Here is a 14,623-nt window from a genome sequence, read left to right on the forward strand (position 1 = left end):
TGGGTCCTCTGGCACATCCCAGAGTCCCTATTAATTCAGGAAGTTGTGGTAAGAGGTTCACTGGTACCCAGGACCTTATCTCTCAGTTCAACATCACCAGCAAAAATGCCTCCAGTAATTCTGATTTGTACCTTGACTAAAGCTTTCCTTAATAACAAGCCAAATGCATTTCCATTCTATTTCATCTAATTATTAGAATATTCATGTTTGCAAGCAGACAGATGTTCACAAAAGCAGACTGTATGAATGTGTATGTATGGTGTGTAACAGTTTGATTAGTAAGAATGGGGTCTATAATCATTCCTTGGTGCCTGCTAGATAGAATTTTACAGACCAGTGATTGTGAAACTTAGGTCTGATTCCTTGTATAGTAGTTAAGGTTCTTACAGATTCTACAGGACCTTTTATTTTTAAGCATGTTGAAATCTATTGACACTGTAGAAGAAACTGAATCTGAAAGAGGTAAAATATAGGGACCTGGGATTAAATTCAGCAGCATGAGTGTCTGCTTGCCAAGTACAAGATGATGAGTTTGATCCAAGGTGCAAAAAGAAAGAAAGAAACAAGCAAGAAAGCATTAAAATAGTGGCATGCATACATATGTCGACATTCATGAGAGCTGTGATTCAGAATCTTTTGAACTGTGACACATGACATATTACATCTCTGAAAACCCGCTGTGCTATGCCTGAACAAGAAAGAGAATCAGCATGAAATGGAACATAACTTTTCATATGATTGGTCTTCTTAGAACCTAAGCCTCCAACAATTCTAATGCACTGTTAAACTACCATTCCAAAAACATGGGAAATCCACGAAAGCCATATGATAAAAAACTTCTTCACTGGGAAATGCCTTTTAAACTCTTATGTCTCCTGTTTGTTTTGACTTGTGTTAAAATTTGCAAATCTTCCAATGTGATTTATAAAGAAAAAAAGATATATTTTCATTATGCTCTCCTTTGCTGTCTCCTGGTGCTCTGCATTCACTAATGTGAACCTAGGTCAGAGACAGCAAACTTCTAGGCCTTTCAATGATGGCAAAGAGCCCACTGTGCAACATGTGCCAAAGGTTCACCACGATTCACCTGGAATAAACCAGTTTGCACATGAGCACATTTAGGTCACTGAAAGCTAGCACTTTTCTTAGGAATTTATGATGTTATCAAAACCCGGAGAAGGGAATTCTCACAACACTGATGTATTGAAGAATGTATCTCATTGTAGTTCCCCATTTGAAAGTAGAATATTCATTCACATCCATACCTTTGACTGGGGAAAAAATAGTGTGTTTATATTCAAGTGGATAATTTTCATGTATTTTTTCGAATTGCTTTCATTGGTGCATTTTAGATATCCATAAGGATCACATTCATTAAAGGAAGTTTCTCCCTGTACCTGATAGTCTTATTTATTTTTCCCCTAGTCACTTCTTCTCCCTTCAACTCCTTATCTTACTGTCCTTATTTAAAAATTTTGTTTCCATTTTCTTCTGTTTGCTCCTTTTTTTCCCTTTACATCCTTTACTTCCTTACCCTCCCACCACTTTACCATTTCTATTTGAATATTTTCTATCTTTTGCACAGTTGGGCCATTACACTTTTCAGTTTCTCCCACTAGCAAACAATATGATATTGAAATTTGTGCTTGTGACTCATTTCACTTAACCAGTGGAGTCTTTGTCCCCATTCTTTCCATCCACCCTGCCTCTTCTTTGCTTCCCCTTTCTCTAGAAGAATTGCTCCCTATTTCACAATGCCTTTTATACACTTTGCTCATTCTTTACACACTTAACATCTCAAAGCAGTGAAATATAATTCATATCCCTAAAGTTTTAACAATCAAGAGTACTAAAAACTAAAGAGTGGAGCAGGGGATTTAGTTCAGTGGTATAAGTGCCTTCATGGGAAACACAAGGTCATGAGTTCGATCCATGGTATACCCCACCCAAAAAAAGAAAACAAAAAAAAATTAAAGAGATTGTTGGAAAATCACAATACTACTAAGTTAAAACAGAAGAAAGAGAGATGATGGTAACAATCAGACTTGGCTTAGTGAGTGTCAAGCACAGAAGCAGTGGAACAATTATTGGACTGTGGGGCAGAGAAATACATGAGAGTACTTCTGAGGAAAGGGTTGATATATTAATTATGTTTGTATTGTCATTACATCCTAATAAGTAAAACTTTTTGTTCTGATTCAGATTGGAGTTTCACCGAGTCTAATGAGACTCTGAAGAGATCTGAGAAATTGATGCTTGGCCATCAACATCCACTTCTGGCAGAATCCGTGATGAAGAGTCCATCAGCATTCCCAGAATCTGGTGAGTCAACCTTACTGGGTAAAAACTGATGAATATCAGACCTGTGTTTGTGTCAGGCAGTTGTTCTCACTGTGTTGCATGATTTGGGTTTCCAAAGCAAAGCATGAAGATTCAGCCAAAGCCTCACAGTACAAGAATGTGTCTTTGGCTTTCCCATATTTCCTTATAAAGTTTATTTTTCCTTTTTCCTTTACAGAATCAGGTGACACACATCTTCACGGGAAGGTAATGACTGTATATTTGTGTTCTGAATTAACTGCATAGTTTGGAGCTGTGGAGTGTTTACTAACCATTTTACTTTAAAACCCATTCAGGCTGCCATGGAAGAAAAAGATTCTGTTGTGAAGAAAGCAGTAAGAATGAAAGTTATACCGACATTCCAACTAGGTAAATGAAGCAATACAGATGACTCTGGAAAAATCACAGTACCTTAAAGTGTTTGATGTGCCCAGAATCATGTCAGTTTTTTTCTCCAAATGTTTGGAAGGCTTTGACATTAACAGTGCAGATGTAATTATTGCTGTCCATACTTGCAAATAGAGTGCTGATATGCATAAGAGAAAACAACTTTTAATGTGTTGTTTACTTATGTCTCAATACCCTATGTTACCAGCTTGGACCCGGGGTACTTCACAGGTATCCACAAAACTTACTATAAAATTCCGAGTTGTTTTCAAGTTTGTGGGTGCTTGCTGGAGAGTTGATCCTTCTGGCACCTTCCTGAGTCCCAGTTAACTCAGGAGGCTGTGGCAAGAGGTTCACTGGTCCCCACCATCACATCTCTCAGTTCACCACAGTGAGGAAAAGTGCTTCCAGTAAGTCTGATGTTTACCTAGACTAAGCTTTCCTTACGAACAAGCCCACTGTGTTTCCACTTCATTTCATCTCAGTATTGATATGTTCTTGATTGCAAGCAGATAGATTTTCTCAAAAGCAGACTCTTACAAGTATGTATGTATGGTGTCTCATATTTTGATTGTTAAGAAAGTAGTCTACAATCATTCCTTAATGACTGGTAGATACAGTTATTCAAAACAGTGATTATGAATCTTAGGCCTGAATTCCTTGAGTAGTAGGAAGTTTTCTTACAGATTATACAGAAGCTTTTTTTATAAGAATGTTGACTCTATTGACACTAGTAGAAACTGAATCTTAGTGAGGCAAAATACAGTGAGCAGGGATTTAGCTCAGCAAGATACATATCTGCCTGGCAAGTGCAAGTTGAGGCGTTCAACCTTAGGTATCACAACAAAGAAACAAACAAGTGGCAAAATAGCAACATGCAGCACATATGCCAGCATCCATTAGAGCTGTGATTCATGAATCATTTGAACTGAGACATGTGATACATTATATATCTGAAAACCTCACTGTGCTATGCCCCAACAAGAAAGAAAAAGCGTGAAATGACAGGTAACCTTTGGTATGATTGGTCCTCTTACAATGTTATACTCCATAGATTTTAATTCACTGTTAAACCACCATTCCTACAGTATGGGAAGTCCATGAAAGCCATATGACAAAGAGATTTTTCACAGTGAATTGTCTTTTAAACTCTTATGTCTCCTGTTTTCTTCCACTTATCTTCAAATTTTTAAATCCGATAATGTGGTTTCTAAAGAAAAAGGGTATATTTTCATTATGCTTTCTTTTCCTGTCTCCTAGCACTCTGCACTTGTTGGTACTTGTTTGTGTCTAGGTCTAGATCAGAAACGGAGAAACTTATAGGGCTTTCAGGGATAGCAAAGAGCTTGCTGTGGCACATAAAAATAATACTTACCCAATGTTTATGAGCTCTACCTCTGTGGAAATTTTGAGAGCACCTTACCTCCTGTTGATGAGGCCCTCAGTTTCCCATGCTGTCCCTTCACAGCCTTCTGTGTCTCATAACCATTTTCAACAGTGAAAATACTAATTCACTGGCTGCATAGCTGAACAGCTTCAAGAACAATGGAAAATACCATACCAAAATGAAATGGCAATGAATATTAGTTCATGTGGATCTGAGGAAGCCTCAGAAGTAAGAACGGATGCTCAAAAGAGAAATATAGACTAGTGGGGAAGATGGCAGATCAATAAGTAGCAAGATAGCGAGGCTCTCTGAGAGAAACAGCTAAGATGCTAGAATTTAATGCCATGGAGAAGACCAGAAAAAAGGAGAGGGATTCTCATGACTCAGGAAAAAGCCAAGGAAAAATGAAAGAAAAACATGGGTGGAAGCCTGAATCCAGATGCACTTTCATTCAACAGAAGTGCTCCCACATTGCCCTAAGCACCCTGGAGTCCAACAACTCACAGTCCTGCTGAAGTTGGGGGTTTTTGAGCCTGAGGACCTTAGTAGGAAGGTGTGTAACAACAGAGAATGGAGCTGGCATGGAGATCTACACTAGCCTGTGGTGAGTGCTTGGAATTTGGTCCTCCTGCAGGAGGTGGTGATCAGCTGGGTGACATGCTGGAATCAGGCAGGATGGGCCTGAATCTGGAACTGTAGTTGCTTCATTTGGCCTCTCCTGATGCAGAGCAGATTGGTGGGAACTGCTTCAACTGGGTCATGCCCCTGGAACGGGACCCAATAGCCAGGGATGAAGTTGCCCCTGAAACAGTCCTGAGCCAGTTCCATCTGTGCAGTACACACTAAGATGGTGAAGACTCACATGGTTGACTGGCTCAGAGGGGAGGGGCCAGCCTGCACTACCCCTGCTTGTACCTCACTGATCAACAGCAAATGGGAGAGGGCAGAAATCCCTCACCATTGACTTCAAAGAAATCATAACCAATACAGAAAGGGCCTGGGACCCACACTATGCACTTGTCGGGAAGAAACCAGAAACATAACAAGAGAAAGAAAGAAAAATCTGTCTTCAGCTACCAATTCAAACAGTATGGGTCTAGGAGAGGTAATTACAGAAGAGATCAAGGATAGCAGACATGAAGTATTGGAAACAGCATCAGCTGACATAAAGAAATATCTTTGTGACATTATAGAAGACCTCAAAACAGAAATACTAATACAAGTACAGCAAGATATAAGAAGTCTAATAAAATAAATGCTAAGCACGTCTCAAGAAGACACAGATGGAAGAATGGAGGGTCACAGAAAAAGGAGAGAAACCTTTGATGAAGAATATAAAAAAGTGTAGAATACATGAAACATATTGAAAGATACTACCAGGAAATTTAAAACTACATTGAAAGATTGCAAAACTGCCTGAAATAAACTAAAGATAGACTATGAAAACTTGAAGACAGGCTTGCAATATGTGATCATGAAAGGAAAGGTCTCTTAAAAGTAACAAGGAAACAGGAAATAGCAATACAAAGGCTAGAAAATGACAACAGGATCTATAACTTAAGAATAAAAAATGCGGGGCTTCTGGGAGAACATGGCGGACAGATAGCAGCAGCTACAGAGGCTCTCTGAAAGACCCAGCTAAAAATTCATGAATGGTGCGGAGTAAGGAATCATAAGCAAGTGGAGATATGCCCTGCTGACCCAAGAACGGGCTGAGAGAAACCAACTTGGAATGCAATCCTGATGCTATAACAGGAACAGAAAAGCCTCAGTGTGGAAGCTGAAGCCCGCGCCATTGGAAGCCATGATTTGGATTTCCCACCACGTGGCGGCTGCGTCTACATTGGCTCGGCAGGGAGAGAGACGCACGGAAGCTCTGAGAACAGGAATCAGCAAAGGGAGTTAAAAACAGCACGGGCGGGGAGCCATGCATCCACCTCTGGTGAGTGAGGGAAAACTGGGACTCTCCCACGGTCCAGGAGACTCCAACAGAGGACATTCCGGGACTGGGCAGACTTGCAGGAGTGGGGCGCTGCAGCGACTTCAGCCACCTATCCCCCTCTCAAGCGGGATTGGTGAGAAGTGCCTAGCCTACGTGACGCTGCTGGCCGAGACCCAGTAGGCTAGCACAACCCAGATCCCAGAGCCTGAGGGTGGCCTGGAGGGGCAGGCCCCGCGTAGGCTGCCTGGTCTGCAACTTCCTGGTGTGCTACGGTGGGCGGGAACACCTAGTCGGCGCAATTCGATCAGGCTGTAGCTGACAGGGAGGGAAGCTGGACCTCCTATATACGCTTGCATATATAAGGAACAAAGAATATGGGAAGAGGGAGCAATAAGAAAGGCCCTTCGGCCTCCAATCCTGAGAAACAGGCAAGAGCGGACACCACACCAATAGACATAAAGCGCCATCTAGAGAGCTTCATAGATGAATTCAGGAATGAAGTTATTAATGGCCTGAAGCTAGACATAAGCAGAATAGTTAGAGAAATGCTAAGCACCACCCAAGAAAAAACGGATGGTGGAATGGAAGAACAGAAAAAGAGGGGAGAATTGTTTGATGGAGAAAAAAGAGAAAGCATAGAATACATGAAGCAGGTTCAAAGAGACTACCAGGAAACTAAAAAGTCTATCGAAAACTGGCATAACAGCTTGAAAGAAACTAAGGACAGACTATCTGAACTGGAGGGCAGATTTGTAATATGGGAGAATGAAATGAAAAACTTCTTAAAAGTAACAAAGAAACAAACAGCAATAATACAAAGACTAGAAGATGATAAGACGATCCATAACTTAAGAATTAAGAACATAAAAGAAGAAGTAGGGACACAAACAAATGAACTACAAAAGCTACTCACAGAAATAATCCAGGAGAATTTTCCTAATTTAGCAAAAGGTAAAGATACTCAGTTGTATGAAGCATACAGAACCCCAGCCACCCACAACCCAAACAGAGCAACACCTAGGCATATAATAATAAAAATTCCATAAATTCAATACAAGAACAGAATATTAAAAACTGTCAGAGACAAGAAACAGACCACTTACAAGGGAACACCCATCAGAATTACAGCAGATTTCTCTGTACAAACCATCAAATCACGAAGAGCGTGGGGGGAAATAATTGAAGCTTTGAAAGATAATAATCTCCAGCCAAGATTGATATATCCTGCACAACTGTCCCTGGAAATTGATGGAAAAACAAGGTGCTTCCAGGATAAAGAGGAACTGGGGGAATTTGCAACCACCAATTCAACTCTACAGAGAACACTGCAAGATATTCTAAAAAAGAAAAATACAAAAAATCCAGAAGTAGCGGCAGAGAGGCCACAATGAATGGAGCAGAAAACAAAATGAAGAAGACAAACTGACAACTAATGACAGAAAAAGAGCTCAACAGAAATGAGGCAGAGATGATTGGATGATAGGAACAGCTATTTTGGAGAAAATGACGTCTTAATAGGTAATACTGATTTAGTATCATCTTGTTTTGAAGTCTCATCAAGCTTTTGTTCTTCTGTCTGCATTGGTCTAAACAGGTTGTATCTTATTGGATTTTATAATGTATGATAGTATAAGCAAAGACTTTTAAAGACAAGGAGATTATACAGAAACCATTGTTCATTTTCTGTTAGTTGATTCTAAATACCCTGCAATGCTGTCATTCTCTTAAATGGTTTTATATTGTTTTGATATATTTGATGCTACAGTATACGAAGTTATACTCAAAGATTTCAAGGAAACAGACAATATGGTAACTACTTTTATGTCAGGATTATCTTGTGGTGAAACACTATTCTGCTTAAATGGTTATGTTTTGATCTGCGCTGTTTGGCTGTTATGCCCTCTTTTATCTCAATCTCCACTTCATTATTTACTTTTTTATTTTTATCCTTTTAAGGGAAAATAAATAGAAAATAGCAGGATATATTATAGTAACCCACTTTGACTTTCCATTATCTTGATTTAAAGCCCTGTATTACTCTCACCATCTTGTTTTTGACTGATGTCCCCTATTCTGTTTTGCTTGATAGTACCAGGTTCGAAAGTTTAGGCAACAGCTGTGAAGATAGTGAGATTCATTATGACACCCATTCTCATTGACTATTATCTACTTTTGAACACCTATAATGTTTCCAATGTTTTGGTTCTGTCGGTTTTGTTCTTTACTGTTTTGTTCAATTTTATTATAACTGATGATATAGGCAATTCTACTAGAGATAGTGGGAGACATTATGGTAACCATTGTTGATCACCTTGTATTATGCTTTTACATTATCTATTATGTCCACCCTTTTGATTTGATTGACTCTGTTCTGTTATGTCACATTTGGTTCTACTCCCTTCCAAAAAAAAGTAATAAGAACTGTGGGAGCAACAAAACCCAAAATGTGTAATTGTCATTGTACAAAAGAGAGGAAAAGAAAGTGCTCTAAATGATATAACTGCATGTATACTTAAAGGTATAAGATAGATAATGATATCACTAAGTTTTGTTGGATCATTGAACAGAACTGTTTGCAGTCTCACTGTTGGAATGTCCACTTTACAAGCTTTAATTTTGTGACTTGAACAATTATTTCTAAGATGACAATATGTAATCTATTAACTAGTGATTTCCTACTATTTATTTTTTTCTATAAATCTGTATAACTTGTACCCTTTCTCTGCTTTTTTTTTTTCTCCCTAAATAAATTTTTTAAAAAATTTAAAAAAAAGAATAAAAAATGTGAATGAAGAAGCAGGGGTAAACACAAAGCAAATACAGACTATTCAAATAAATAATTAAGAAAAACTTCCCAAGCATAGGAAAAGGAAATGATATTCAGATGTATGAGGCATGCAGAACTCCAGCAATCTACAACCAAAATAGAGTTACACACAGACATATCATAATCAAGATCCCAGAAATTCCTCACAAGTACCCAACATTGAAAGCTGTCAGAGAAAAGAAACGATCACCTCTAAAGGAAAACCCGTCAAAATCATGACAGACTTCTTGACACAAACCATCAAATCAAAAAGAGCTTGGAGTGAACTATTCCAAGCCTTGAAAGAAAATAACCTCCACCCCAGACTGATATTGCCTACAAAACTGTCTCTCAAAATTAATGGAGAAACAAGATGCTTCCATGACAAAGAGGAACTGGGAGAGTTTGTGATCATCAATCCAACCCTACAAAAAATACTGAAGGACATTCTAGAGAGGGAGAAAAAAACCCCAGGATTTCAGGAACAGTGGCAGAGAGGCCTCAATGAATGGGGCAGGCAATGGAATGAAGGAGAAAAGTAGACAACCAATAGCAGAAAAATAGCATAGCAGAAATGAGGCAGAGAAGGTTGGCTATAATCTCTGACATAGATGGCCTTGATTCACTAACAAAAAGAAACACAGGCAGAGTAGATCAGGAGATAGGGTCCATCAAGATGCTCTGTGTATGTTGGTGGGAGTGTAGACTGGTATAACCTTTGTGGAGGTGAGTGTGGAGATTTCTCAGAAAGCTGGGATTGGAAGTCCCATATGTTCCAGCTATTCCACTTCTAGGCATATTACCAGAACTGAAAGCATCATACCACAGTGATATATGTGCACCTATGTTTATAGCTGCACAAAGATATGAAAAGCTATAATCTGGAAAGTGAGCTCCCACTACTCAAGCTGCCAGGCAGCTGCTTTCTCAGGAAAACAGCCTCCCATAGATCACATAATCTGGGCCTGTTTGATTCTACAATTTGTGTCCTGCTTGGGCAGGACTGACTGTCGTCTCACTCAGTTTGAGTCTGCATGGGAACTCACTAATATTACTTCTGGGTCATCAGGACAGACCAAGGATGTTCTGGATGGAGGTGTTATCTCAGCATTCTTTTCTGTCTTGGCATTTCCCCATGCTCACATCAGTGACCTGTCTGTCTGTGCTCTTGAAATATTGCAGGTGATGGTTCAGTTTTCCAAGTCTTGGTTACCTAACATGGTACAATTGAACCACTGTTGGCTCTTCTTGAAGTTCCTTGTATGTCATCATTAGAAGGTGGTTACATAATCTTATCTGGACACTTTCATACCTTTGCTGCAATGAGAATCCTGCATAGCTGTTAGATACTGTTGAGCAAATTCTTTCTCTCTTGGTTCATCTCCTGTAGACGGTGATCTTATTTCTTACCTTACCAGTGGTCCAAATGAACGCACTGAAGTAGTTGTAAAAACAGGAGTTGTGCACCATCTGCTGAAACTTCTAGGATCAAGTGAATTGTCCGTTCTGCCTCCCGTGCTACTAGCCATAGGGAATAATGTCACTGGAAAAGAAGAGACTCAGATTGTGAGAGATGCAGGATCATCTGCTGCTTTTCCCAGCCTGCTCATTCACCCCAAAACTAATCTTCAAAAGGAAGCTACATGGACAGAGTCAAACATCACAGTTGGCCAACAGGACCAGATACAGCAAGTTGTCCATCATGGATTAGTCCCTTTCCTTGTCAGTGTCCTAAGGCAGACTTTATGACTCAGAAGAAAGCTGTGTGGGCCGTGACCAACTACATGAACCATGGGGCAGTTGGCCAGGTTTATACTTTGTGCAGTCTAGTAAAATAGAACCATTGATAACTGCGAAAGATAGGAAAATTATTTTTGTTCTTCTGGATGCCATTTCAAATATTTTTCAGGCTGCTAGAATCTAGACAAAACTGAGCAGCTTAGTGTAATGATCAAAGAATGCGGGCGTTTGGCAAGCTTGAAGGTCTACGAGACCGTGAGAATGAGTCTGTGAATAAGGTCTCATTAAACTTGATTGAGAAGTATGTAGAGCAAGATCAAAATGTTGTGCCAGAAACTACCTCTGAAGGCTGCACTTTCCGGATTTAGGATTTGGCTCCTGGTACCTTTATCTTCTACGCATGCAGCTGAGGGACGCATCAATTTTTCTTGTGTCCTATGTTTGGCACAAGTTTGTCTGCTTCTCTACTGAGAACTCTTTTTTAAAATGTGATTTGTGTTTGTAGCACTTCTTACAATGAAACTATACTTGAACAGTTGCAAACTGTAAATATTATATGAAGGTTATCCCCTGAAGGGTTTCTTAGCACTATGTGGAATCTCATATCTTGCATTTTCCTGTGAATAAACATTAACTTCCATTCTTTGCTTTGCCATTCTAAAAAATTAAATCACTAAATTCAATTAGTAGGACAATCTATTCATTGGTGTCACCTGATATGTATTCTACTTTATGTAGCAGCTAAATTAGTGCCCTTAATCATGTGATTACATTGATAAGAAATCTTGAAACATAATGTATATGTCCTTACCATATCTTATAGACTACTAGTTATCTCCTAAATTAATGGGTATAGGCTATAAACCCAAAATTATTTCCCCACAGATGTGACTTCTTTGCATCTCCTGCTCTCCTTGCCTTCCTCTCCCCAACCTTTTCGCTGGAGACTAATCTCAAATAAATTCAGATCCCTGCACATGCTAAGCACATACTCTACCTCTGAAATTCACCTTCAGCCCTTCTCTTATGTGTTGATGTATGTGGTAACCTCAAGAAGCGGGGCATTTTACACAAAACACTAAATGTGTTCCCTCCACATCGCAACAAGTGAAGTAAGAATTACAGAGTAGACTCAAGCAAGTTAAAGAAATCTAAGTAGTTCATTTCACAACTCTTTTGTGAAATGATATCTTTTGAAAAATAATTAGTAGAGTGTTGTTCTCCAAGGATGCAGTTGTATACATTTACTTATTTAATAAAAATTCATTCTATAACGGGTGCTCATGATTTCATATCTGAATATTTCTGGAAATAGAATTTATGGACTGTTTAAGAGGTTTAGGCCTGCATCAGCTTTACTTGACACTGGTTCCTTCTATGAATTCATCTCCCTCCCTTTATTCATTTGGCCATCATATTCATCCTCCTGACTATTGAGAGTGATTGATCTCTGGAACAGATGTGACCATGAGCCACTGTTCAAAGCACTGATGCGCAAACATCTCAAAGTTACCTTTAGGCTTGCATGATCTGACTTCTACTTCTGTATGTTCAGCCTTCTCATCTGTCTGCCCTCATTGATCTCAGGCATTCCTAAACAGCTAGTGATATTTTCCATTGTGATTCCTCTATTTTTAGATCAGTATCATTCCCATTTAATATTTTTTTCTCTTGCTACTACCTTTCATACTCCCACAATTCCCTGCCTTGTGTCTGGCTAACCTCACTCTAATTCTAAGCTCATCATTACCTCTAGAAAAGCCATTCCCTATACCTTTTATTTATGCTCTCTAAACCCCAGTGCTTAGCACTTAGCAAGAATTCCATAAATAGTTTTTGAGTAAGATGAAGGAAGACTTGTATACAAAGAAGATTTAAAAGATTGTCCCATGCAATACAGGATCAAAAAGTTTAATAAGGAAGTAAGTTTGTTGTTTGTGTGGTAAAGATACAGTGGAAACATTGATGAAAGGGAGCCCCAAAGAAAGAAGCAGTTGTTTTATGTGGAGAAGGTAAACATAATCAAGAAATAATTCACATTATAAACTGAGTCTTAAAAGATTTTTTAAAATGTTGCCAGAAGAGTGGATGAAGACATTGCAGACATAAAGAAAAGGGTGTTCACTGGTAAACATGTAAAGGTAATAGTAATTTACAGACCTTTAATAATAACATGCTGAGCTGTTTAAAAGTAGCCAAGATGTGTGGGAGAATAATGCATAGAGTGGATTTATATGTTTCTGTTGTATTTGAAATATTTCTGACTTCCATCTATGCTTAGGGAGTAAATTCATGATGAAGCTCTAAGAGGTCCCTATATCTTCAATATAGTGATATCTAATATCTTTCCAAATAATTTGTTAATTTGAGGATAATTACAAGTATTTCTATGTAAATATCCAAAAATTAGGATTAATTCAATTATTTAATTCTTAACTGGAAAATAAAAATAAATTTGTATTAGTTTTTCTACTTCATAAAAACTCACTTTTTATCTGTTCTAAGTAGTTTATTTTACATAAATATATAAATTTTTCAGAAGAACTGAACATAGAAGTGACATTAAAGGAAGATTTGAGAAGACGTGATGACAGTGAAAACAGCCAGGACCAGGTAAGTAAAAATGTAAATTTATATGCCTAGTTTAACATTGTTTTGTTTTCTTTAATAATATAGTATAAGCCAAATGAAATGACTTTTCTGACTCACATTTTAGAATCAGTGGTTTATGATTTAATATTTACTTTTGAAAATATTTCAGTCATGCCAAGGACGTGGCTCAGTGACACAAATGCCGGCCTGCATATACCCCTGAGTTTGATTCCTGAGACCCCCTCCAAAAGAAAAAACTTTTAACCAGTTATAAACAAGTTATTCTTAGAATCTATAGTAACTTATGTCTAAGTTTTAGATTTAAGGCAAAAGTGCTTCCATGTGTGCAATGTTCTTAAATGACGAAGAAAGGGAGTCCAGGTTCAAGCCCTTTTGTTAAGCAGCTCATGTTAGGGCCAGTGGAACAGTGATGACCACTGTTGGATGCACAACAAATGGTGATCATTCCCAGAGCCTCAGCAATGTATTCCTGAGTCCTGTTAGAAAGGAAAGAGACAATATGGTAACTACTTTTAGGTCAGGATTATCTGGTGGTGAAACACTATTCTGCTTAAATGGTTATGTTTTGATCTGCGCTGTTTGGCTGTTATGCCCTCTTTTATCTCAATCTCCACTCCATTATTTACTTTTTTATTTTTATCCTTTTAATTAAAGGAAAAAAATAGCAGGATATATTATAGTAACCCACTTTGACTTTCCATTACCTCAATTTAAAGCCCTGTATTACTCTCACTATCTGGTTTTTAACTGATGCTCCCCTATTCTGTTTTGCTGGATAGTGTCAGGTTCAAAAGTTTAGGCATCAGCTGTGAAGATAATGAGATTCATTATAACGCCCATTCTCTTTTATCTACTTTTGAAGACCTCCAATGTCTCCAATGTTTTGGTTTTGTCGGTTTTATTCTTTACTGTTTTGTTCAATTGTATTATAACTAACGATATAGGCAATTCTATTAGAGATAGTGGGAGGCATTATGGTAACCACTGTTGATCACCTTGTATTATGTTTTCACATTATCTATTATGTCCACCCTTTTGACTTGACCGATTCTGTTCTGTTATGTCACATTTGGTTTTACTCTCTTCCAAAAAAGTAATAAGAACCGTGGGAGCAATGAAACCCAAAATGTGTAATAGTCATTGTACAAAAGAGAGGAAAAGAAAGTGCTCTAAACTATATAACTGCATGTATATTTAAGTGTATAAGATAGAAAATGATATCACAGAGTTTTATTGGATCATTGAACAGATCTGTTTGCAGTATCATTGATGGAATGTCCACTTTACAAGCTTTAATTTTGTGACTTGAACAATTATTTCTAAGATGACAATATGTAATCCATTAACTAGTGATTTCCTACTGTTCATTTTTTTCTGTAAATCTGTATAACTTGTGCCCTTTCTCTGC

At 38.2% G+C, this 14,623-nt stretch overlaps 1 protein-coding gene and 1 pseudogene across 15 annotated transcripts in view; both read left to right on the forward strand.

Moving 5' to 3' along the window:
- The window catches only part of LOC101787092 (ankyrin repeat domain-containing protein 26-like), a 151,998-nt gene that overhangs the window by 22,411 nt on the left and 114,964 nt on the right, over positions 1 to 14,623 (forward strand). For 14 of the 15 annotated variants that reach the window (XM_063254345.1, XM_063254341.1, XM_063254343.1 and 11 more), the window contains exons 8-11: positions 2,203 to 2,322; positions 2,519 to 2,547; positions 2,637 to 2,709; positions 13,142 to 13,215. In XM_063254345.1, coding sequence (XP_063110415.1) covers positions 2,203 to 2,322; positions 2,519 to 2,547; positions 2,637 to 2,709; positions 13,142 to 13,215 — 296 coding nt within the window. The remainder of the gene's footprint in view (positions 1 to 2,202; positions 2,323 to 2,518; positions 2,548 to 2,636; positions 2,710 to 13,141; positions 13,216 to 14,623) is intronic. The other variant, XM_063254338.1, reaches the window with a different exon arrangement.
- LOC100731775 (importin subunit alpha-1-like) lies at positions 4,696 to 11,252 on the forward strand (annotated as a pseudogene).

Source organism: Cavia porcellus, unplaced genomic scaffold, assembly GCF_034190915.1.
Source record: "Cavia porcellus strain 051 isolate PalLab524CR breed Dunkin Hartley unplaced genomic scaffold, mCavPor4.1 scaffold_8, whole genome shotgun sequence".
NCBI lineage: Eukaryota > Metazoa > Chordata > Mammalia > Rodentia > Caviidae > Cavia > Cavia porcellus.